At 39.6% G+C, this 25,528-nt stretch overlaps 1 protein-coding gene across 1 annotated transcript in view; it reads right to left on the bottom strand.

Annotated features, from left to right (window-relative positions):
* LOC139729259 (semaphorin-5A-like) overlaps positions 1–25,528 on the bottom strand; it is a 144,733-nt gene that overhangs the window by 8,786 nt on the left and 110,419 nt on the right. The window contains exons 12-18 of the mRNA XM_071640190.1: positions 15,725–15,795; positions 15,269–15,348; positions 14,089–14,136; positions 6,382–6,458; positions 5,281–5,355; positions 2,088–2,149; positions 1,483–1,686 (exon numbers count right to left, since the gene is read on the bottom strand). Of these exons, the coding sequence (XP_071496291.1) occupies positions 1,483–1,686; positions 2,088–2,149; positions 5,281–5,355; positions 6,382–6,458; positions 14,089–14,136; positions 15,269–15,348; positions 15,725–15,795 (617 nt within the window). The remainder of the gene's footprint in view (positions 1–1,482; positions 1,687–2,087; positions 2,150–5,280; positions 5,356–6,381; positions 6,459–14,088; positions 14,137–15,268; positions 15,349–15,724; positions 15,796–25,528) is intronic.

Raw genomic sequence — 25,528 nt, 5'->3', positions numbered from 1 at the left:
AAAAGTAAAAGATGGAAAAGAAAATGCAAAAGTAAAAGATGGAAAAGGGAGTGCAAAAGTAAAAGATGGCAAGAGAATGCAAAAGTAAAAGATGGAAAAGGAAGTGACAGCATGCCAAAGTTGCATATCTCTTGCAAATCTCATCGCCTTCAAAATCTTACATCATGCACTGACTTTTTTCCCCTCTCTCATCAGACACTTACATCTGTCTCATTTTCAACAGAAACTATACATTATCCATAACCATTATGGCATCCAAAATGCTCCCTAGCCATGCCACAGTGCTTGCATAATCATTTTCATGATTTCATTTACTGAACAGAGATAAGTTTGAGGATAAAAAAGAAAAAAAATTGTTGCATTATGTAAAGACCCATGCCATGCACCAGTTTAACATGCTGTCATTCTATTCACAAATCATATTGTCGGATTTAGATTTACATCCATACTGGTCATGCATGAAAAAAAAAGAAAGTGTAGAATAGACCATTTTAGGGAATTCTTGAAGTTGAGTGAACAGTGCATCCCAAACGATTCTTTAGAAAGAGAAGATCTGAGAGGACTTAAATTACAGCACACACATTGAGTGAAGAATCAAGAAAAGTTTAAGCTTCAGAGGGAAAAGAAATGAGGTGTTAGAAGTCCATTTTCTGTAAAACTTTTGAAGCATTACTAAATATTGCAGAGATGGATGCAAAATGGACTACCGACGGTATGCTAATCAACCCTTCAGAAAACTCTTCATAAATGCATGTTACATTCAGGACAATACTATAGATTTGTTAGAAATGGGACAATGAAAAACTCTACTTTATTGATTTCAAGAAAGGGACATAAAAGAGGTTGAACTTCTCATGACAGTATTAAAGAGATTAAAAAAAAATGACCAGTGACTTGAAAATGTGCTGCCTGTCTAAGTTTGCCTTAGAAGTTCCTATATTACACTAACTTTTGAAAGAAATGATTAAGGTGACAGATGGGGCACACACAAAAAAAAAAACCACACACACACAAACAACTGAAATCTGTCACTTTTGAGTAACATAAAATGCAACTTCTTGCATCATCATAAATATTCACAAGCAAAAAACCCCCCAAAACAAAACTATCAGATCAAAGGTATGGTTACAGTCGACCTGAAATAATGTCTCTGTTTTTTATTTCCCTCATGACCCAGACTGATGCAGCATTACACTTATTATGAGGATGACACCAAGAAATCAGTGAAAAGGATATATGGAAGGGAAAATAGAGGGAGAGTGAGTGAGAGAAAAGAGACCATTATAAACATAGAATGCTATTAAATAGGGACAGAACATTTGATATATAAGACTGAAAAAAGGTGAAAATACAAAGAGAAAGGGAAAAATGATGAGAGAGAGAGAGAGAAAGAGAACAAGGAACAAGGAGATGGAAACATCAGGACCTTGAAGATGACAACACAAAATGGATTGCAAAATGCACAAACATGCATCCAAGTACCTGGTCGATAACTATCAACGGCCGTGCTGGTGCTCTTGGGTCTACCTGTACAGTTGGCCACCTGCTGGTATTCTCCGATGCAGTTCGCTCCGCCACACTGGGGGCGGGGCGCGTCGCAGTCCCGGAACCGGCACATGCACGCCTCCAGGCCCTGGGGGTCGGTGCACTGCGTCCAGTTAGACCACTGGCCGAAGCCACCGTCCACTGCAAGTTGGAAGAAAGTAAGAGAGGTACTTAGATGACTTTTGCCCTTGAGAAGATATATATATATATATATAAAACTAAGCAGTTTTTTTTTACTGTATGTTTGACAGAAAACAGGCAACTATAGATGCAAATCTCATATTAATGAGGAGCACATCTGGATATTTGCAAATGCTTGACAATAAATATTTTCCTTATTTTGCTGTGAGGGTTTGACTGCAGTTAATATTGATATCATATACATATGTGTCCCACAACTGGTGACTTTGTTGTGTAAGCATTGTGAATCATATACCAATTGGTCATGCCCTTTGTCAGTTAAAAACAATCAATTCTACTGGAGACACAAATGCAATATTCCACAAATTCAGACTAAGTGCTGCATTGCACAGAGGTTTTACCTGTGTTGTCTACGATGGGACACCCAACCATCTCCTGAATCCAGAATTCCAAGTCCTCAGGACTGGAAAGGAGAGAAAGAAAGAAAAAAAAAGAAAGGAAAAAATTAAACATATAATTGGATTGACTAAAACAACAAACTAAGGTTAATGAATCTTATTGACGCTGCTATTTCCTGTAGCTTTGGAAGGCATGCAAGAAGGGGCTACCACCTGTAAGACTGAATTCTTCCACATCGCTCGTGAACTGATGGGGGAACCAACACTTGTGTTGCCAAGGAGACGAACGGAGTTCAAGGCCAGGCCCGTGAGATGGCAGAGTGAGAAATGTGATGTACACAAAAAGATAGGCAACAACTACTACATACATGTATGTGTGTGCCAGTCAACGTAACTCAAATCCATCCTACCATATCCAGTTTATCCAAATCCTTTTTTTCTGCCCTTCTATCTTTCCCTCTTCAATTATCTTTTGTTCCCAATTTCTCCCCTTCTCTCTCCTCTCTGTTCCTCTACTTCCTTACAAAGTCCTATCCCATTTAGAATTACAATACTTCTCTTCATACCAAATGCCCTACTTAGGTATAAATATCACTCTATCAAAAGAGTTCTTTAAAATCTATGTACAAGATGCACACATACAGCACTACTTATACTCAAGTATGGTTATTCATGATCGAATTAGTATAAAGATGAATAATCATGTGCAGATGTATGTTTTGTATATCATTTCATTATTCAGAAATATTTCTTGAAAAAGAAATTGCAGGTGAACTGCTTCATGACTACATTCAATTAAAAGAACGCATTTAGAGTCAGCATGGAAGTTATTGACTTAACTTTCACCCTAGTGAATCGAAAGGCTACTCCAGATTACAAGGTGTTTTTTTTTTTGTTTTTGTTTTTTTTTTTGCGGGGGTGGGGATTGGTGGGCAGGGTTGTCCAAGAGAAAAATCAACATCAAGAATTTGGAGAAGTAAATCCCCCCGAAAAAACACTTTCTACAAGCTGGGGCATTTCCATCCATGTAACCGATGCCAGTACTGGCCTAGCTGGTGCACTCCTAGGGGAGGCGGCTCACGGACCCCCAAATCAAAACTCAACTTCCGAAGCCTGGATCCTCAGGCAGAGAGGTCAGTGAAAGTTCAGTGGCGACAATTCCGGAAGAAGAAGAAGAAGAAGAACGAACGATGACAGAAAAAAGGCCCAAAAGAAACATCCCTCTCACAGAACTATATATCTCTCTCTCTCTCTCTTTTAGGATGTGTATTGTTTCACAAGTGCCCTATATACTTCAGACCATTTTGTCACTTTTTTTTTTTTTTTTTGGGGGGGGGGGGGAGGGGGGTTTCTTCATGCCTTCTTATCAACGTTCTCTCGCTTTAGCAGGATGCAGCTAGCGGATTTTCAGAGTATCAGGCTGGGGTCACAGCTAACAATGATTTCCTTAACACTGCTCCCCGCATTCCTTCTACAACATCGCCATGCAGAACGTGTGCTGAGAAACCATGGACTGGAAAAAGTCTGAGAGCACAGGCGCTCCAACTCTTGGCTCAAGAGTCAGACTCTCACCTTCTCTCTCTCAAAAAAGAAGAAGAAAAAAAAAGAAGAGAAGTGACTAGTCACATCCAGTAATGGAAATAGCTAACAACAGTTAGAAAAAATAAAAACATGGAAGAATGGTTAAAACGGATAAACAAAATCTATATTGTTCAAGTGAAGATTTATACCAACCAATAAGCTAACCTGACAACTCTGAATGAATGTGATACTTATTTTAAAACATTAAAAGAATGGGCAAAAATTACCCCCCCTCTCCCCCCCCCCCCCCATGACAAAATGAGTTTCAATAGTTGAAGAAATGGGGTGGGAAGGAAAAATGAAAAGGTTAACTAGGTACAAAATAAAGGGGATATTTTTCATATGGGTCACCCAGGGGGAAAGTACAAAATTTAACCATGTACAGTCATAAAGTGCAAAGGCCACATGCCATTGAGAAAGAAAAATGCTGCAGACATTCAGACAGAGATTAAACTCCTGGACATGTTGGTTTTAATTTCTTCCCCTTCCTTGCCCTTCTCCTTTCTACATAAAAGCTAAAACTTCTCCACTAAGACTCAATCAGTCTTCATCGATTCAGTCCCCGTTTCGTCATCGTCTGGTCCGCTACGATACGGCTCCGCAAACGAGAGGCAGAGCGCTCCGCTTGCCCCCGACCGCCCAGCAAGTGAAAGTGATATGGATGATCGGATTCCGCCGTCACATGCATCACACTGAAACAATTACGCCGCGTTTCGTGGGGACGGCATTTCCAGATCGGATTCCTATCTGAGAGGCATCCGAGAGAAATACATTCTGACATGTCTTCCGAGCTACAGCGACGGAGAAATGAAGAAGAATGAAGAGGACGAAGGGAAAAAAAAAAAAGAGAATGGGAATGAAGGAATCAATTGGTAGGATGGATCGACTGGGCATATTTGCAGGTCCTTTTGGAGTTCTCATCTCCACACTGGACCATCCTTGTTCATTTTGTTTTCCAGACACCACTGCCAAGCAACACAGTATCGAATGCTAGCGCTCAATCAATGAATGATGGTCTTGATCCACATAATGAATTTTATTTCCCCCAAGAGCCTGTCCACTGATGTCATCATGAGAGATGTCATCTCGCTCTCTGTATGAAACGACAACTCTTCGGGCTCGCTCAAACTTGAGTACGATGCCGGCATGGGGAAATTTCAGCGCTGAGAGTCATTAGACTCCAACCAGTATAAAGAGACACCGGCCTGAATAGTGCTTAGGTACGCCCACGTAAAACTTTCCTATAGTTATACCTACTTATTGACAATATCATGTGTCTGGCATGTTAATGAAGTCAAATTAGACCCAAATCTCATGTCCAATTGTTTGAGTTAAATCTTCTTAACATGATCTCTGGCAAGTACAAAACAACAACAAGAACAACACTACCATCAACCAAAAAAAGAAAAAAAATACTCTAGGCAGCGAATAAACAAGCCAAACACAGTACAATTGTGACATCATGATATTACTCTTAGTTTGTGGATATGCATAGAAATATGAAATATTGCCCAGTGGTTCATTGTCGAATACTTCATGTACCACAATCTCTCTGAGTATATAGCATGATGTAATATGTGTAGTGGATATATTATAGAGCTAGCAGTATACTCACTCCTTTGGATATGTTGTGCACGCAGACTCGAGTTGATTCCAACCGCAATACGGATCCCTCGCATTCAGGCATTCCCTGCATATAAGAGGGAGGGAGAGAAAGAGACATATATATACGTAGAGAGGGAGGGTATATTCTATCCTTATATCCCACCACAATCCCACAGAATAATCAACCCAATATCTGTGGCTAGACTTTGCCACAGCCCTTACCGCACATAGTGGAGAAGTTGAGAAAGCATATCTGTTTTTGTTTAATGTTTTTACAGCACTGCCTGAATATACCACATGATGGTCAAAAGAATATAAAGCATTATATATCTTATGTCTCAAAATAAACTGACTTTTCTCATGATTATGGAACAAAAATCAACACAACCCTCTTAGTTTACAGATCATACTCAAATCCTATATCCTACGGGAGAAAATATGTTTACTACCTTGAATTAAGAAAAGAGTATTGTAAATATGGAAGAATATTGAATCAAAAAGGTCTTATATGTATTGTCTTCTTTCTGTAGTATAGTTTTCTTGTTTGTATTGCATTAATGTAACTATTTTAGCTGTAATACTTGGGATCAGCCATAGAAAGACCAACGGTCTATGTTGATCCCCCCCACAAACTGAAATAACTGCTTTATGTTGTGTTTGTCTGCTGTGAAATTGTTATCATAAGTTGAACATTTTTCCTGTATTGTTCCAATGTTCTCCTGTGTATGTATCGTTAATTCCTGTATTTTTTGTAAATGTTTTTTATCAGGATGTGGAAATAAATGAAATGAAATGAAATGAAATGAAATGATGTAAGAGTTTGTGTTGAGATATTTGAATTACCACATGCTTCATGCCCCCCCCCCAAAAAAAAAACACTCTTACCAACAACAAAAAGGAAACCCTTCAATGTGTATTAAAGCAAAACTTCCTTTTGCAATTACACATATTCCACAACAATGCTCTGTACCACTGCTTATTAGAGATCATTTTTGTTAGAGAAGTAAATCATACATCAGCTATTAAAGCATTGCGACACAGGTTAATTAGGTCTGTGGAAGAGACATATCATTCTAGCCCTGCCCAGCGATCGCTTTAGGGATGGACTCACCTCTGGGTTACGAACTGGTGACAACGTTGAACATTCACCTTCACCACTGCCTCCGGCAATCCTATGTACAGGGCATTCTATGTGGGGCAAAGACACGGGACGAGTGACAGATAGACAGATAGACAGATTGATAGATAGATAGATAGATAGATAGATAGATAAATAGATGGATAGACAGACATATAGATAGATAGATAGATAGATAGATAGATAGATAGATAGATAAATAGATAGATAGATAAATAGATAGATAGATAGATAGATAGAGAGATAAAGATAAATAGATAGATAGATAGATAGACAGATAGATAGATAGATAAATAGATAGATAGATAGATAGATAGATAGATAGATAGATAAAGAGATTGCAGTAAATGAATAGATAGAAAGATAGAGTGAGGAAAGAGAGAGAGAAGAGAGAAATGGAAATATGAATGGAGGCAAAAGAGATAATAAGAAGTGTGAGATTTAGCAATGAAGGAAACAGTTGGAAAATGAGTGAAGAAAATAGACAGATGATAATAGAAAGACAGGAATGGGGGAAATTAAGAAAAGTAGATTAAGGAAGAGGGGAAAGAAAAACAAAGTGTGATTATTCAATGAAATTAACAGACTGAAATAAATATCTTCTAATTGGTCTTCTCCGCATTTGTGTGAAAAATCAATATGATTAAAAAGTAACTGAAGGGCAAGCAAATGTTTGCTGTACCTATGTAGCAACACCTCCCTCCACAAACAAATTTAACTTCAATTCTGCCTCCAGGCACATCTACATCAATGCAACACAGTTAAGTTCTCATCAAGGTTATGCAAGTTAACGTGTTGAATGAGCAGATCTGCTAAAAATAACCGCACTGTCTTGGCAGAGCAAATAACCATCAGATCTCTCCGCACGCTGAACTCGAGTGCGAATCAGTCTCGATGAACTCGCCGGTCACTCATTCCTCGACTTCGCAAACAAAAACACAGCACCAGGAGACAAGGACGAAGTGTGCGAGTGAGCTCTTAATTACGGGCCCTCATCCCCCGTTCCCACGTCTTCCCTGAAAACTCGCGAGGCATGGGCAACATAGGAATTAACGTCAGGTTCGCCGTTGATTTCTCCAGAGATATCGAAGCCTGGCACACGACCTGATTTTCTCAGAGCCGTTACTTCCCGGAGCCGAGCTAATAAACTGTTTTTAATTTCTGCCTCTCATCTGGGTTGGTGCTACTCCTCGCTTTATGCTTCCCTTCGCCGAGATGGATAAACATCTTGTCTAATGGAAATGTGTGTCACGTTGCATCACAGTTTAATTGAAACTTTGCACAAAAATTATGATATCTGAGACTGTCTTCCCCCCATCCCATCATACTCTAGATAGCGGTTAGCTTGGCAAAGCCTCAGCTCAATATTTTGCTGGGATTGTTTCTGTTGGGAACCCATTTTCAGTGGTAAACAGGATGCCTGTTTGCCGCAAAATCAAATTAAGAATCTGATAAATGTCCTTTCCATCGATCATCTCCAATTGATTGGGACCCCTTAATTCAGCACTTGAAGAGAGATGCATCCTCAAGTGGACGTGACCAGCATGTTACAGGAAGAAATTATTTATCTACCTGTGATGAATCAACATGCAAACAATTAGATTGATATATCAGTAATTTCCTTTTAATTTGATGTTTATCGGTGGTTTAGCAAAACTTTCAAAGTAAACGATTTTCCTCTTCCCTGTGTGATCTTTCTCATTCTCTCCTACTTCTAAATTTTCAGTTCTGCTTCCACTTTTCTTTTTTTGCTCTCCATAAAGATTCCTACATTCTCCTCCATGTTCTCCTTCCACCTCTTTATCCACATCTGGTTTTAACTCTTCCTCCATGATCTTCCTCTCTTCCCTTCATCCTTCCTCCTCCTGCTCCTCCTTCCTTTCTTCCTTCATTTTATATTTCTTCTCTTCCATCCACATCTTTCCCATGAGATGAGGATCCTTGCTTTAGTGTTTTGTTTTTTCCCAAAAGCAATCGCAAATGAGCATCTCCTATATCGTCGGTTGCACACGAGAACCAGCAGGGCTTCATCAATTTTTTTTTTGTATTAAATATTGGTATCATATTGTAGAGCTCGATCTCCTCTACATTATAGTGTCAATTTTACATTTATTTCATTTTCAGTAAAATGTTAAACATTAAAACCACAAGGGCACTATTTTACCCTATATTTTGAACAATGCTTATAAGTTTACCCACCGTGTATATCATCTGTAATTTTGATCCTACTTTCTCCTGTTAGGTATGATGTTTTTGTAACAATTCACTGGTCGGTGAGCATTTATCATTTGTGATTACATCTTGCTTACTCATGATAGCTCTGATGCTTTTGTTATAATTCTCTTTTTTATTTTCATTTCATTGACACTTTTTATCTATTTTTTAAAAGTGAAGTAATAATTTGGTAATGCAATAATTTCAGCACCTTGATTAGGTGGCTTTGGAAAACAATTTAAAAGCCTTTTAAAGGGGATGGCTAGTAACTGATCAGTGGGAATCAATGGGAATGCTGGAGGATGATTGTTCCAATCCTTTTAAGAGTTTAAGAGATTTAAGAGTACATTAATTTAAGAGTACATTATATACCTATTGTTGTGTGAAAATTATTTGCTTCAGAATGGTCTCATATTCAAGTAATGTGCAGTTTAATGTTTCCAGGTTAGCGTGCCTGGTCAGTGATGGGGCATTAATCTGCACATTACTTGAATATGAGACCGTTCTGAAGCAAATAATTTTTTACACAACAGTAGATATATAATGTACTCTTAAATGAATGCCACAAGGATTGGAACAATCATCCCTCAGCATTCCCACTGATCGGTTACTAGCCACCCCCTTTAACAATTGAAAACTATCACCTACAGATAACAAAAATAATCAGAGGTTTGCACTAACGCAGCTCAGCTTTTGATCGATCAACAAGAGGAGCGAGAGGGGCACTGATCATTTTGTTTTCTTCAACTAGTGCGGAGTGATGCTGCTGCCTTCTTTCTTCTAAGACAGCACGCTGGGTCGATGAGAGAGCCAATCGGGTGAGTGTCAAGGACATGTACAACCTCAACACCCCCTTATCCCCTCCCACTTACCCACGCCCCATTACGCTGCACGCTCCGGTGATTGTCAATCTATTCAATTTGCATGTAAGACAAATCTTTTTTTTTAAAGCATTAACCCTTCTCTCGTGTGTGTCTCTATTCCATCTTCCTTCTTGGATGTATATGCAATTATTGATACATTGGTGCAAACCTTTAAGTATTATCTCTGGTTACACTTGAATCATTTATACACAAGGACTACACACTTGAAAATGATGACAAATCTTGTTCAAAAAAAGAGTGATCTCACTTCTAAAGCAGATGAAGTGTACCGATACAGAAAACAGATTGACTGTTCTATCAAACTGTGCTTCTATCAAACTCAAAACGGACTTGCTGTCCAATGGACTGAACCTTTACATGGCTTGGGGATATATTCCTTTCACCTGGTGCCTGCTAAATGCACCAGAGGCTAAGGCTAGGGTGTAACACGAGGGCTACCCACCCCCACCCCCCTCCCCCCCATCTCTGGCTGCCATTCTATTCTCCGTATGCCTATGTGGCACACCGGAATTCCTCTCGCACCTTTTCCAATTAACCAGGGTGACACCAGTTCTCCACACCGGGCTGAGCACCTTTCACACTGTTCGCAAAGTTCCCGAAACTGATGTCCCAGTCACTGACATGACTCTAATACTAATCGAATGTTTTTGTCTTCCAGTTTTCCTTGGTACATAGTAACTATATACTCTTTGAGAGACTACATGGGACTACAGAATGGTATTGCACTTACAATCCAATAAACTTTAAAAAAAGTGAAGGATTTTAAACGACGTTACATCTGTAAACATCTTATTTAAAAAAGACTGGCTACTCTCAAATGAAATTTTAATAAAGTGAAGGATTTTGAATGACCATACTTCTGTAAACATCTTAGCAAAAAAAAAAAAAAAAAAAGACTGACTACTACAATATGCTTCCAATAGTCATTTCTGATTATCATTGGGTAGACATATTGCACACCAATGATGAAGGGTTGAAGTGCAGAACACAACCACTGCTTAAGGCAGACTTAACTTCGAGCAGCATTTAACATTTAGAGACACATGATAGACAGTCAAAAACAAAGCTCAATATGAGAGATGAAAATGGTGTGATCTAATAAACTTCATACAGCATAACTGCATGCTCACACTATTTACATGAACATAAAATGCAAGCGACAACAGTCTTTATCATTCCACAGGATTTTTTTCTTCTGTGACAATTCTTCTGTAAGTCTAAACACTTGCCTCCAACAGAATCAGGACATGTTCTAGAATCTCAAAAAGGAAAGAAAAAAAAAGGAAAGTAAGAAACAAGGAGAGAGAGAAAAGCGAAGTAAAAGAGGACTGGCGTACCATGGATTTCCAACAGGTATATGGGACACGGCTAAGTATCCTTAGGATATCAAAACCAGGCATGTCTCTTTTTCAAATCCAGGGCTAACTAGGGTGCGAAACACAACCCTTCCTCACACCTTTCTTTGATTAGAATTCTTCTTCTTCGTCTTCTTACTTCTTTTGGCTAGTACGGGTCGATGGCGGCAAAAGGATCGCAGATGAAAGGGAAGAATGGGGACAAGCTTCTCTGAGAAGATGGGGGGGGGGGGGGGAGGGGGGCTGGGAATGGGAGGGGAGGGGAAAGGGGATACACCATATGCCAAGTCTGCATCTGCAAGAATTTGTGCTGGGTTCGATTCGGGTGCCAAAATTGTCAAGTTGGATTTTACACACCTCTCCGTCTCACAAGGATGCGAGAATGCACCTTTCTTCGCACATGGTGACTGGTTGGGGATGAAGAGGGGGAAGGTGGGAGGTGATACAGAGTATGGAGAAACTCATCTTGTGAATAGAGAGGAGAGACAAAAAAAAACCCATTCATATTCCATCTTTCCCTAATTTCAAATACTGGGTACATATTTCTGCGCGCTCGGGAGCATGAAACCAATTTACTCGCATCTCACGGTCTGATGAGGGGAGGAAACGGACCCGTCTTCCGATTCAATCATGGCCAATGAACAACGCAAGCGCGGTTCATCGCAAACACACACAGACAAAATCAATAACATGATGTCCGGATGACTGCGCCTCGCATTTTCGCCACGTCTCATCATAATTTTGCTCGGCTGTCCAACTCCCGCCACGTCTCGTATCCCTCATCAAATCCTCTTGGTTTTTTGTTTCTCCCTCCTTTCATTCCCCGGAATGAGTCACCTCCCCAACATCCTTTCCACCCCGAGTGGATCCAACTTGACATCATTTCACGCCCCATTACCCCGCCCAAAACCGTCTCACCTGGGCAAGCCGGGGACGGGAGCGAGATCGACTCCCGTTTCTCTTCATCGGACTCATCCCCAACCGGAGCTGTCTGCTCCGACAGGGAGAAAGAAAGACGGAGAGAGGAAGAGGGGGACAGAGAGCTGCGGAGGCGGACATCTGCGGTTTGCATCATCCCGACCAGAACCAGACAGTCTGGCAAGTTCTCCCCACCCGCTTCTCATCCCATCTCATCCCTTCTCTTTCTTTTCAAAGCTCAAGCTCTCTCTCTCTCTCTCTCTCTCAAAAAAAAAAACCCTCCTCAAACAAACTCAATAAACATAGCAACAGTTTACCCACGCATTTAAAGAAGACCAGTCACAGTAAAATTCATCATTCTCACAAAAAAACTGACGTTTGCACACTTTGAATGTCATTAAAACAAAGAATGAATATTGTCGAGGCACCCAAAAGTTGGAGAAACAATTGTTTTGTGTTCCCTGCATAAGCATAAGTGATGATATGCTTTGTTTTGTGGTTGTTTGTGTTTCAAAAGGGAAGAGTAATTGAATGAAATTAATATAGCTGCAGTGCATATAAAATCACTAATATCACTATTATCACAAAGTGTATCACATATGAATAACATTTTTATGTATCTGATACTTTGCGAAAATGAATGTAATTTGGCTTTTAGCTGCGATGGAAGTTCATTGAATGAAATCGTTTTGAATTGAATTGAATTGAATAAAATGGACAGATCTTTTGTGTCAAGTGCTTTAAGCTCATCTCCGCCCACTTTGGACAAAATCAAGGGTGCCCTGTCATGAAATTTCTACAGCTGGATTCATTGTGACTTCCAAAATAATTCATATCTAATTTTTTCCTTCCTTTTTTTTTTTCAAAGTAGGGACATCATCAACAGTCAATTTTCTGGGGACACCTATTTTGCTTCTCCCTGCTAATCCCAGGAGAAACTTTGTCCACTCGAGGTGACGGAGCTTGCACCAAGAGGTCCGGATGCACCTTGACCTCAAGATCTTTCTCTCCCCCCCCCAAAAAAAAGGGAAAAAAAGAGCACTTATTTGCTGAAGTCCAACGCTACACTTTGCGTTCTGCTTCGGTGGGAGGCTGTGCGACTACGGGGCTTGTACAGGAATGCAGCCTTGGAGGAATGGGAAGCAGGTCTGTTTTCATTAGCGTGATTGTTCAGCAAGGACACGTGTATGAATTGTGATGACAACTTGACTACAGGATTAAAAAAATTGCAAGCACACAAACAAAAAGTACACACAACAACAAACTCAGACACAGAAAGAAAAAAAAAACAGAGTGAAAAATAGAGCGACAAAGAAAAACACAAGGCAGAGAAGCTTGGAAACCTATAAAATCAAATTCAAATAGCGGGACACTCAAAATGCTGTTTCCCCATCTCATTTTGTTCACATCAAACAATAGATTACGTCAAACTTTCCAGCTAATTTTCCACTATGAGCTTTGCATTCTTCAGAGAAATGGCCATCAAATTGGCACTAGGCCCTTATATCAATTCTTTCTTTCTTTGTTCTTTTTTTTCTCCCTTGGCAGCAGTTGGCAAAGCGATGTGATCATTTCAGAGTGGATTTTCCGCAAAAACATCAGTCTCTTCACAGATGCATCATTCATCTCACAAAAGCTTACGTGGAAGAGTGTCACATTTGGTTGGGATTCCGTGCAGGAAATATCACAGGAAATGAAAGTGAAGTGGTCCAGTCATATAAATGAGTGCAGCATTCATGTCCTGTGGGGTTAGGATTAGCAAGAAGTGCTAAGCACCCCCCCCCCCCCCCATACAGACAGAGGGGCTTGTAACGGTCCTCATCACCAAAAATTACCCCTCTCCCTCCCATCCCCCTTCCTCCACCCTTTACCCCAAACCCTCTGCCATGTTGGCCATTTGACAAATTGGGCACCACAATGGCCTCCTTCATTCGGCCAGGAAATTGAATCACGGGATACGGGCGGGCGCTACGGGTGCGGAAACCAAACGTGGGAGGAATTCCAGGATCGGGCGCCACGCCTTCACACAGCTCCCCTGGCCGGCTGGCTGAAAATGTTTGCGTTCTCCGAATCCTCGCCAATCGAAAGCCTTATCTGCTCTCCCTCCTCGTATAAGCTTAATACTTTTGGCCACATACCTGGCCAGGCATCGATCTCAAAACCAGAACTCGTGCGCGACGGACAAATGGGAATATGATCAGAGCTGTCATCAATGCTACACACTGTTTTCCTCCTCGAATCTTCTAACGTTAACCGTCACATCTCGACCCTCATGACAGCTTTCGATTGACAGCGGTAGAAAGACTCACCTTGACTTTGTCAATCTTCAGCGCCCTCAGTGGATCACATTTGTGCATCTGCATGGCGAGAGAGAGGGAGGAAAAAAAGTGCAATGCCAAATAAGCTGATTTTCAGCATTTCACAAAACACAAACACTGCTAGAATATTTTATCACGCTTACCATAATTACCTCAGCTGTTCTATTATTGTGTTTACCAGGAGTTTGTTTCACAAACTAATAGAGAAATTTCCACCAGGCTCTGGCTCGCCTTTAATTGTTTACTGTAATGCAAAATATTTTCGAGGCATGAAATTTTCGCAAATTGGAGGCAATGGCCTTTTTCGCAGCGTGAAATTTTCGTCAATTGTCACTGGCATTCAATGCTTATAGTGTAGACAAGAACTTTCATGTGCATTTTAATTTTGCGAATCTTGGCTCTCAGAAAGTTCCCAAAATTAGAATGCATGCAAACATTTCTGGGTTTACAGTACATTATCATATGAATAATGACCTTTCAGGAGTGGTAGCATGGCGGGGGGAAAAAAAAATCAACAAACAGCATAACCTTTAAAATGGAGGTACTTTTGCATATAACTCGATTATTCTGAAATACTTTTACCATGCGCACATTTCCACAGGTAAGATGTGATCACACACAGTAGTCTTCTTTATGAGAATGACTAGCATCATGCTTGCCATGCTTCACAGAAACAGGGATCATATTGTCGTCCCTGTTGGCAAAGGTAACCATTTTCTTTGTAACCCGGTAACTCCCATTTCTACAGAAAATAGGCAGTATAAGCAGCCAGAGAAGAGAAAACGTTGTCACTGTTACTTGTTGTGCCACAGGCAAATTGCATCAGAACCAGACCAGGAAGTGATGTTAACTACTCACAGGAGTAAACTTCTTTCCGACTCAAAAAGCCACATATGCTGCAGCTTTCAAGATTTTGGATGAATGTTTCTTTACTATTCTCATGTTTCTGGTAATTTCACTATAAGTGAAGACTGAAAAATGATAACATGTTAACTAGGGCTTTGATAATGGAATCCTTAACCAAACAAGACTATGTTTATGAGCAAAAGCATGTGGATGAATCCTCTCCCCTCTGACAACTAAATGGTACAATCCAATGCTATTGTTCTTTATGGCAAAACTGGGGAGAATTCATTCACTGCAGAGGGATTATTTCCTCCAGGATACTTACTGGTGTGACACAGAGTTCCTCCACAATGCAGGCATCATCCCTTCCTTCGATGCTCACCATCTTCTTGATTTTTCCATTACCTAAAAAAAAAAAAAAAAAAACAGTGGAAGGATGACCAAACACTGAAATCTTAACCCATTGAGGATGAGTCCCGAGTATACTCGGGAAGGGGTCTATGGGAAATGCACTTTATAGCAAAATTAGTCCGTCCTCAATGGGTTAAACACACTAAAATTCTGACAAACAATAAATGAATACGTAGACTTTTTTCACACCTCAAACTTGCTGCTGTGACTCTGACAATCATGACAAAATTACAGAAATTATCATATTCATACTGCTTTACTTTGAGTTTAATTGGACTTTGTACAAAAAAAGAAAGAAAAGATAATGCACATGGACACTACCAATTCAAACAAACAAACAAATAGAGAAACAAATGACTCAAGCTCTTACTTGTTCCAACAAACATGACATTGTATATCCTGTCTTTGCCTTGTACAGTGTCCACAACAATTTGCTCCAATCTAGGACAAGAGAGGGAGAGACAAACAAAAAGTTTGGAAAAACAGTGAGAACATCATTGAAAGAAATATTCAACAGATTTCATTCAGATTAACAGTTTGTGGAGGTTATAATACACAAAGAAAATAAATACTTTGTGATATTCCACCTAAGTGTTTAGTGAATATGGCACAACACATGTCAAAAGCAAAGATGAAATTTGTTCTCTAGGAATTCTAAGAAGTCGACATACAGCTACACTGGCATTGCCTGTTTGTGCTACGGCACAGACAAAAACTTTGGGTTTTCCAGTTCATTTCAAAACACTACTCAAGACTGACGTACTGCATTTGCACACATACAAAATGCTTGGCATTTTGATCACATTCCGTATTTCCAAGTTGTTACAGTTCTTTATCCATTCATGATTTGCCAATCCTCAATGATTCATAAATCAACAAATGAATAAAGTGCAAGGAAAGAAAATGTCAAATGTACAGGTGGAAAACAAGAAATTTATTCACTTCAATACGCCTAAACCTGAGTCAAACTACATTTTCCCTGCAAAAACAGTCATGAGTCAACTTGTAGAATACATGAGATGAGAGAGAGAGAGAGAGAGAGAGAGAACGAGAGGCGGATAGGATGAGAGAGAGAAGGAGAGGACGGGAGAGAGATAGAAGGTGTAGAATTTGAGTCATTCACATAGTATGCTAAACACCAGCACATGTGGCATCCTTTCGGACAGCGCATCACTAAAGGAGGAGGACGCGCCACCGTGTGATTCACTCCTTTGCATTTTTCTCCTGATCGAAACTAATTACAGATGTAGGCCTACTATGGGGGAATGTAACTGTTGAATTTCCTGAAATTACCCATGCACCATTTAACCCATTGAGGACAGTTTGATTTTGCTATAACACGCATTTCCCATAGACACCTGCCCCGAGTATACTCGGGACTCATCCTCAACGGGTTAATATACACAATTTGGCTCCATGTCACCATGACACATTACGCATGCTTGAATTTCGTTTGAACGTATGTCTGATTCATAAGTTTTGACATGCCTTTGCTTGGTTGAGATATTTTCATTGAAAATAGCACAAAGGGAGAAAAAATAAGAGAGGGACAGAGTGTAGTAAATAAATAAGATACAGATGACAGATTTTTGGAAAGATATGTAGATAAAGAGACAAAATGAGAGAGAGGGGAAAGAAAAGAAATAGATAGACAGCTAGATAGACATTTAGATAGATAGATAGATTGATAAAGATAGATAGATAGATAGATAGATAGATAGATAGATGGATAGATAGATGGATAGATAGATAGATAGATAGATAGATAGATAGATACATGTAGATAGATAGATAGATAGATAGATAGATATACATAGAGAGAAGTATGTCTGTGAAACAAAGCGTGAAGCAGTGTGCAAGCACTGTAAAATGCAATCTGTCAAGAGTCGGGCCATTATTGAGTAAAATCATAACAGACAATCACATTGGAAGTGTCACTCAGTGCATTTTGTAGGACAATGGGGGGTTGGGGAAGAGGGGGAGGGCGGTATGGAAGGTAGGAGGAGAGATCTCTCAGGGAAAAAAAATGCAGGTTTCCAAAAGCTTGCTATGCAGGGCTTGACAGTAGCAGCGGGCCTGTGGTCCGCTGCTGTGGTCTCTTAGTGGCCCAATCGGGCACTTAAGATTCAAAATGAATTGCTAGAGAATGATGTGCAGCTAGATCAAAATATCCAGTAATTTCTTTTTGTAGTTAGGTGAAATTCACCAGTTGGGGCTGGCTGGGAAAGAGTAAAAAGGGTTGAAGTCAGAGTGATCCACAACAGCTGACAGACTACAGATGGTTATCTGGTTACCATGGTTACCATTTGTGAAGGATTGATGATGGAAAGCAACTTTACACAAGTGGTGTGTCAATTATGATGCAAAAAAGGAGAAAATTGTAAATACAGAATCATTACAGAGGGGAAAAAATATGCTCACCACCTTGTAGTAAATCAAGAGAGTCAAAATTTGTGGTCACATGCATTTGTTCTATGTTCATTACAGTATGACAATATCAGCTTTTATGAACCTCTGAAAACCAGTATTTATTGAAATGACTATATTTCAGAACAATTAGCCATCAAATTGAAATTACTGGACAGAGAAGTGTTCACTACACCCCTATTACAGAAATCCACTTTGACAATTGGAACTCCATTTAATTCTTCTGCTAATTGTTGCAGTGCAATGAATTTATGTGTATTGATATTTGCACATTACTGTATTGGTAATCCTAACTTTATAAGAATCCAATACCCCAATTACTTTTCTGCAGAGCATTATTCCACCATATAAGGGTCAGGGTGAAAACAGGTGAAAACGTTACTTCCTCAATTATCCTAAAGCCTAAATGAGTGAATATAACACACTGAGCTGAAATATAATTGGCGAGAGCACAGTTGGGGTTTGGGTTGCTGTGTTTACTTTCTATTTGCCATTTTCCCTGACTTCCCTTGTTCATCCACTTTCTACATGAATAGAGGCAATTTGTAAAGCTGCCAATCACACTGCGTGTCGCAGTATTATTCTGTAACAAGATTTCCAACCCAAAAGAAAGAAAGTCATCTCTAATCCCTTTCATGGCATGCCTTTCTGCCTTCGAGCATGGAGTGAAACAGGGGCCCGAGCTCCGGATACTTGTAATCTCGAGTTTTCCTTTCTGCCAGCAACAACATTTTCGCAGCACCCAGGAACAACATGGCTCTTTTCTCTGCCTCGGCTTGACTTCCACACGCCGCGCTGTTGCCGCAAACTTTATACCGCGGATATATTTAAAGAACAAACACGCCTGACACTGTCTCCTGAGACCGAAAGATGGAGGGTGAAGTGGGTTGGGGATGGGGGGAGGGGAGATATCACACTGAGAATCAGCATTTGATTTCAGAATGGACAGGAATCCTGCCAGGACTCGGCACTACAGTGGGGGACGGTAAATAGACTTTAATGGCGGCCCAGTTTGAAGCCATGTTCGCGGCTTGAAATTTGCCATATGCCAGACACATGCCAGAGTGGGAAAGATTCTATTTTTGTGCAGAAACACAGCATGCATCCGTGGTGATGGAATCCTAAATTGACCCTGCTGATTCCTTTAGATGTAGATGAACTGGAGGAGAGGAGAATTAATGCCCAGCTTGATTAAATACATACCAACTGAAACTTTGGTCACATGGAAAAGTTAGAAAGTTGTGTTCAATAACTTGAGATGATTGAAGTTCTTTTCAAACTTGAATTCCAGGAATTTAAATGCACTTGTGTCTAAATGATGCTGAATACTCATCCCTTTCTGAAATCCTTGAGACTTCTCTGAGAGCTTTTCTTTAAATGACTACTCAATATTTTGTTAGTGGCAACTGAGGTTCTACGAAAACATAGCAAGTTCTTGCAACTCTGTCATTTTGCCACTATGATTTTTTAATCCCAAACATAATCCTTCTTGTTACACCCTCGGTTCCATGCCACCTATCCAGGGACTATGTCTCACTTCCCGAATGAACAATATTTTTACAGAGAGATTATGTGCAACTCACTCATGTGAGGTGAAAATATTTTTGCTATCCGTCTATAACTCGGCCCTCCCGCTCCGCCCAATGGAATCGCAAGAGGCAACCGCTGGGTGCCAGAGCCGCGAGCTGGAGTACAGTCTGTGGTCCAATGGGGTTGGGTTTGGTGCTTGTAAAGTTGTACCAGGCTAAGTGAGGGTGGGGTTGTTTGCGTAGAATCCGTAGGGACAAAGTTAGGAGGGAGTGGTTGACATTTCATTAAGACTGGACAAACAGCCTAAAGGTACTCCACAGAAGAATGCTGAGACATACATAAGCCCTCAATTTTTGTTTTTGCTTTTTCATATTTTATTTCTTTTTTTTTCTTTTTTTTTTGGGGGGGGGGGGGTGCAAGATTGTCCCTCTCTCTAGACCAGACAGGAATACAAAAATAAAAAAATATGGTATGGCTGAAGTGAGAAGTGGTTAGTATGCTGGAAGGCAAGGAAACCAGATGTTGACATAAGAAAAGACAGGATATCAAATATGAAAAATTATACAAACACCTCAGGGTGAAGCAGGCATGTATACACTGAATGAAAACCAAGATGGGACCTTATAAGCGTTAAGCCATAAAACACCAGGTGAGCTGTCAGAGTCAATTATTTGGGGGGAAAGCCTATTGCTTCAAGAGATGCGGGCAGAACCATTTGAGCTCACTTTCAATTTCATGGCAGAAAACTGGTTAATGGAACGTAATCTCTTCCCCATGGTTTGAGCACTATACACAATGCACTTTCTTGAATATCAAACACACGTCATCCCCAATAACGAACTGTGCGCGGTTTGATGGAAACTGCTCATCGTAAAGCTAACATGACGCATACAAAAAGTTATGAAAGGTGGCAGTGTTTTCACTTGGGATATCAAAATTGTGCTAATCAGAAGGAAAAGAAAAAAGGCTAAATATTTCTCTTTAATAAGCTTTCGCCCACACAGAAAGATTGAGAATAAAGCGCTCTTTTGTTGGGACTGTCAGACTGAATTCATCCCCAAATTTGAGTCATTTTCTTCGTGATCATGACCAGGTAATAGGGTGTGAGGTGGGTCTAATTTGATTACAATAAACACACAGGGAGGGAAAGTAAGAAGAGTTTAAAGGCAATATACCCCATTTGCTAACTAGTGCTTGCAATAGTCGTGAAGGTTGACCCATGCATAAATATTGAGTAGACATACATGGTATATCACATCATAAGATTCCTGTTTTAAAAGATCTAAATTAAAAATATGTCTCCAAAACTTGATTGGTGTATATTGTATTGGACAATCATTTTCTTTGTATCTTGTGTCCTTTTTTAAAACTGAAAATGAAAGTATAAGTTCATATCAATTCTAAAAATTCAAAAATGTAACTAGAATCAAAATCATCCAATCAAAGTCAATATCAAAATAAGATAAAATCTCAGCCCATGGTCATATTCTAGGCCAAACTGTATCCCAGTTTGTTATCACCGAAGAAAGCAACCGCATTCTTGTTGGGATTTTACAATTCTTGTATTTCTTTGAGGCAATTTTCAGTGTGACTACATAAATGTGAACAGGATTTCTAACTTATGTGACATCATATTCATGTTGTAATGGTTTACTACTGTCATGTTCACTATACCATGGGGGTAATCATATCAAGTAATGTGCTGGTGTATAGAATCCCAAGAGGTTTTTTATAACACTACAGCAGGGAGGTGATTCTCACCTCCCTGACAAAAGTGAGGGCTCCCTTTTAGGACTGTTGTCGGAGGCTGGCATACTCGGGATGCAGTGCCTCTTTAAGAAAGCAGAGTTATCTACATAATTTATTACAAGACTGATTCATATACTAACACAAGCACAGTCATTACTTGACACCAAACTAAAATAACAAAAGAGATCGGGGGGGGGGGGGGTGTTTCATCAATGTTTGTCAGCGCTGACAATTTCAGTAAAATCCTTGGTATTGATTGGCTGAGATGCTCTGGTCACTGACTGTTACTATGGTGATTCAAGTTGTCAGCGCTGACAAACGTTGATGAAACACCCCCCTGAGGACGGTAAAAGCAAATCTTACACATAATATTCCATCTTCAGTTTGACAAGTAACCATATTCAAGTTAGGACGAAACATAATTTCATGATCCTGGTTACTTTTTTTTTTTTCACTATGATATATAGCGTTCCAAATCTTTAAAGACCAATGCAAAGTTTGACTTAAAATATTTCAGATTTCATTTTGATTTTAAAAAATGGCTGGCTCCACATTGGTGCTATTGGAAATCCCTGTGGCACAAAAAAAAAGAAGAATATTACATGTTGGGAAATAAGACTTGAGATGAAATTTGAATTTCCCTTGAGTATGAAAGATTGACCCCGCTCAAACATCTGTGAACAAAGTAGGCCTACACATGTCTTCACCAATATGAGTATATGGAATTGAGAAGAAAAAAACCCCAACAAATTTCCCTAAAATCCATTCAGCATATCTTAGATGATGGCATAAGATTGTTGTAGAACTGATCAAGAAGGATGAACTTCCATTGACTTTGGGGATGTTCATTTTGGAAGAACAAATGCTACTTCAGAATGGTAATTCCCACTCTGAGACTTATTTGAGTATTCCAAAATCAATTATTGGAAAAAATCAATCTGTAAATAGATGGTAGGTGTAATCATGCAACAATTTGTGCACATATAAACACACACAAAAAAAATGCCACATAGTAAGTAAAACTGGATGATGAAAATATTGTTTTAAGAATATGATTTGGATGAGTAAGGTTAACAACACCTTTCCTAGAACTCTCTTAACCTAGATGTGAGTAATGGTGGATACACTGCCATCCAACCCTATGACAACAAACAAGAGGCAGGGAATATGAAATGCTTGTTTTGACAGGCATGCCGTGCAGTATATCAAATGTGACAAAACTGACCCTTTTTGCGTGTGTCGCATTCTTTGAAGATATATTGAAGGCATATAAGATTCACTGGTGATATAGGACTTGCCTCTTACACAACCATATTTATCCCCCTATTATTCCCAAAAAACAAACAAGAGGGCCATTTTGACTTCTTTAAAAAGATATACATGACATATTTGACTACCACTACCAAAAATTAAATGCCTCATTGAGTCGAGACATTTGACTTTCACTCAACCTTGGCAAGCTGCCTTTCAAACTGTTGGCATGAATAAAGGTTGATATCACAAATTGGAATTCAGCAAGTTTTTAATAGAATATATTGGGCATAGCCATGAGCAGATGGTACAGAGTTGTAAATTTGGTATATTTCTACCACAACAATAATTTAGAATGTGGTCTCTCCCCTGATTTTAACTACCAAATTCCGGAGGTTGTAATGAAATGAAGAAGACAACCTATATCCCTATATTACAATATGATCTGAAACAAAATCAACTCAACCGATTCTCAATTGTGAAAAAAAAAAACTATGTTAATCTAACTCCTCATTTTCTCTATTATTCTTTTTTTGTACTTTCAAAAATGTAAAAAAAAAAAATGCTACACAAACTTTTGCATGTATGGCTAATGCAACACCATAGAGTTTTTTTCACAGATCGATTTGCATCTCTGACTATTATCAGTCGTTCTGCGATTAACCAGAAATGATGCACGCAGGCTTTAAGCACTCCTGGGTCATGATCAGGTTGACACATATCGTCCACCAACATCTTCCGCCTGTCAAATCAATCTTTTCTGAATTGACGATCCTGGCTTCTTTAAAGTGCACTTGTGCAGTCATCTTTCCATAATTTCTGCTTACCACAGTATCAATTTTACAGGGTGACACAAGCAGGGTCTTATAAACAGAAAATGCACGCACAATCTCATTAAAAAGCCTGAATCTAATCATTCCACCGTCTTTTCATCTGTGTGTGGTGACCATCTGCTGCAGAAAATGTGTGCATGTGTAAACTTAAAAAAAAAAACAACACTAAACCATCAAAAAAAGTATGTCTGCATTAGATCTAGTATCCACCTTTACTGAGCAATATTTGTAAAAGCAGATTTTCTCTTCAGGATACCAAGTTGGAATACCTGTATACTGGATATTTGAGAAAATTGGTGAGCATTAGAAAATTTAATGCATCCTTGATAAATGCAGATGAGACACACATAAATGTGAAAAAAGTGTCACACAGAGCAATGAGTCATTATCAGAAAATTTCATACAGGATGGGAGAGAGGCAGAGTGCATCCATGTGGGAGGCTGCTGGGGTGCCACATATAGGTGGAGGAAAAGTCTTAAAGACCCCGTATTCAGACGCTGAACTTCAGACCTGGCTGAACTTCAGACCTACCAGGTCAAAACATTAAAAAAAAACACATATCCACTCAAGAATCATTTTATATGTTCTGGGTTTTTCATCTTCATTTTCTCCCCATGTACTTCCTCCAACTTCAGCACTCCTTTCTATCGCCATGGCGACAGGTGATACCACCACCACAGCCCCCTGGTCTTGATCTGTTGATACGGGGCTGGCAGGAAGTCCAAGGTATTTGTGTTGCTGGAAGCAGCTCTGGTGTGGTGGTCCTGCTAGGGACTTGATGATAGAGAACTCTTCCAGACTGCGGAGTCGATAAGTAAATCACGCTGTCCAAATATCCTCCATCACACCCCGAAAAGACCATTTACAACCACACAGCAAAATGTCTGTATATATTTGTTATACTAGGGTCTATCTTTCACTGAAGAAAAAAATTATAGACAAAATGTATTAGGATGTGCTAGAAGGTAACATGTGCCATGTTGCAATAAATGTACAATGAGAAGGAAAGGTCACATGTGTGTAATGTTGTACACGATCTGTTGCTGTTTCTGTTGTCACTTTGATGTGATATCAACTTGACTCCTACTGGGTGAAGAAGGCCTTGTATGCTAGCATCTAAATTCTCATCTCCCTTTCATTTTGAAATCAAGGAAAAGTGGAGAACAACATAATCACAAATTCTACTTTTAAAAAGGATAACTATTTCGTGAAGAATCACCTGAAACTGTTTCTACATATCTGTTATTGGATGGTGCTTCCATTACATGTTGAATGTTTTTAATACAACTTTTTTCATTACTTATTACTATCCCCCTCCATACGGTAACACAGTGGCCTGCATATTAAGTCTATGGGCATTTCAGAATTTAGTATGGAACAGGTTAAAGGGATCTTATAGTTTTGGTTGAGACCTAATTTCTGGTTTCTAACATTTTTTTGGTAAGATAATGAAAAACCTCTTATGAAATGTGAAAGAGCATGTAATTCTATGAGGAATTCAACCTTTATTTGATGAAAATTGGTTTTGAAATGGTCGAGATATCCAAAAAAGAGCGATTCTAATAAAGTGTGGGACCCACACTTTATTACGATCGCTTTGTTTTACCTTGTTTTTGGATGTTTCAGTAATTCCAAACCTGATTTTTATCAAATAACTTTGAATTCCTCTTAAATTGGTATGCTCTTGAATATATCATAAGTGTTTTCTTGGTATCTCGCAGAAAGTTGAAAGCCCAATTCTCATCTCCACCAATACTGTACCATCCCTTTAAGAAAAGAAACAAAAAAACAACAAGTAAGACAGAGAGAGAAGATATGGCAGAGTATGGAGAAAGGGGTGAAACTAACAAAGTACATCCTTGAATTGTGATTGAAATCGTCTGTGAAGTTAGGGGGAAAAGCCTTTTTTTTCACATATGCAGTTGCTCAACACCTTATTCTTAATAGGTAATCCACTGTTCCCGCTCAGAAGCAGTTGCAGCAGCGTCTGCCTTTGTCAGGGGGAGGCTTAATCTGGGATTATGGGGGGAGGGAGCCCGGAGTTACCCCTGCGATCAAATCACAACTGACGAGATAGTGAATCATAATCGGGTTGATACCGGATTTTGATCGCTCTTATGACATCGACGATCACCATTCAAACCCGCCTCACTCTTCACATGAGAACCAATGATCCTCGGAGAGAGAGAGAGGGGGGAGGGATTGGGGGGTGGGGTGGGGTGTGTGTGTGGGGGGGGGGGAGGGATCATGGTTAATACCAGGAGGGAGTCTGCCATCCATGAAACTGAACTCTCTTTGTTCTTTGTATCAAACTTTCCTTCCTGTTCATTTTTGTTTTCACACAACAGGTAAGTGTCAATGATTCAGGTTTAGTGCACACATT

Source organism: Diadema antillarum, unplaced genomic scaffold (assembly GCF_040938485.1).
Source record: "Diadema antillarum isolate AM-2024a unplaced genomic scaffold, OU_Dant_1.0 seq00000231_RagTag, whole genome shotgun sequence".
NCBI classification, from domain to species: Eukaryota; Metazoa; Echinodermata; class Echinoidea; order Diadematoida; family Diadematidae; genus Diadema; species Diadema antillarum.
This window is presented reverse-complemented; position numbering and strand designations above follow the sequence as displayed.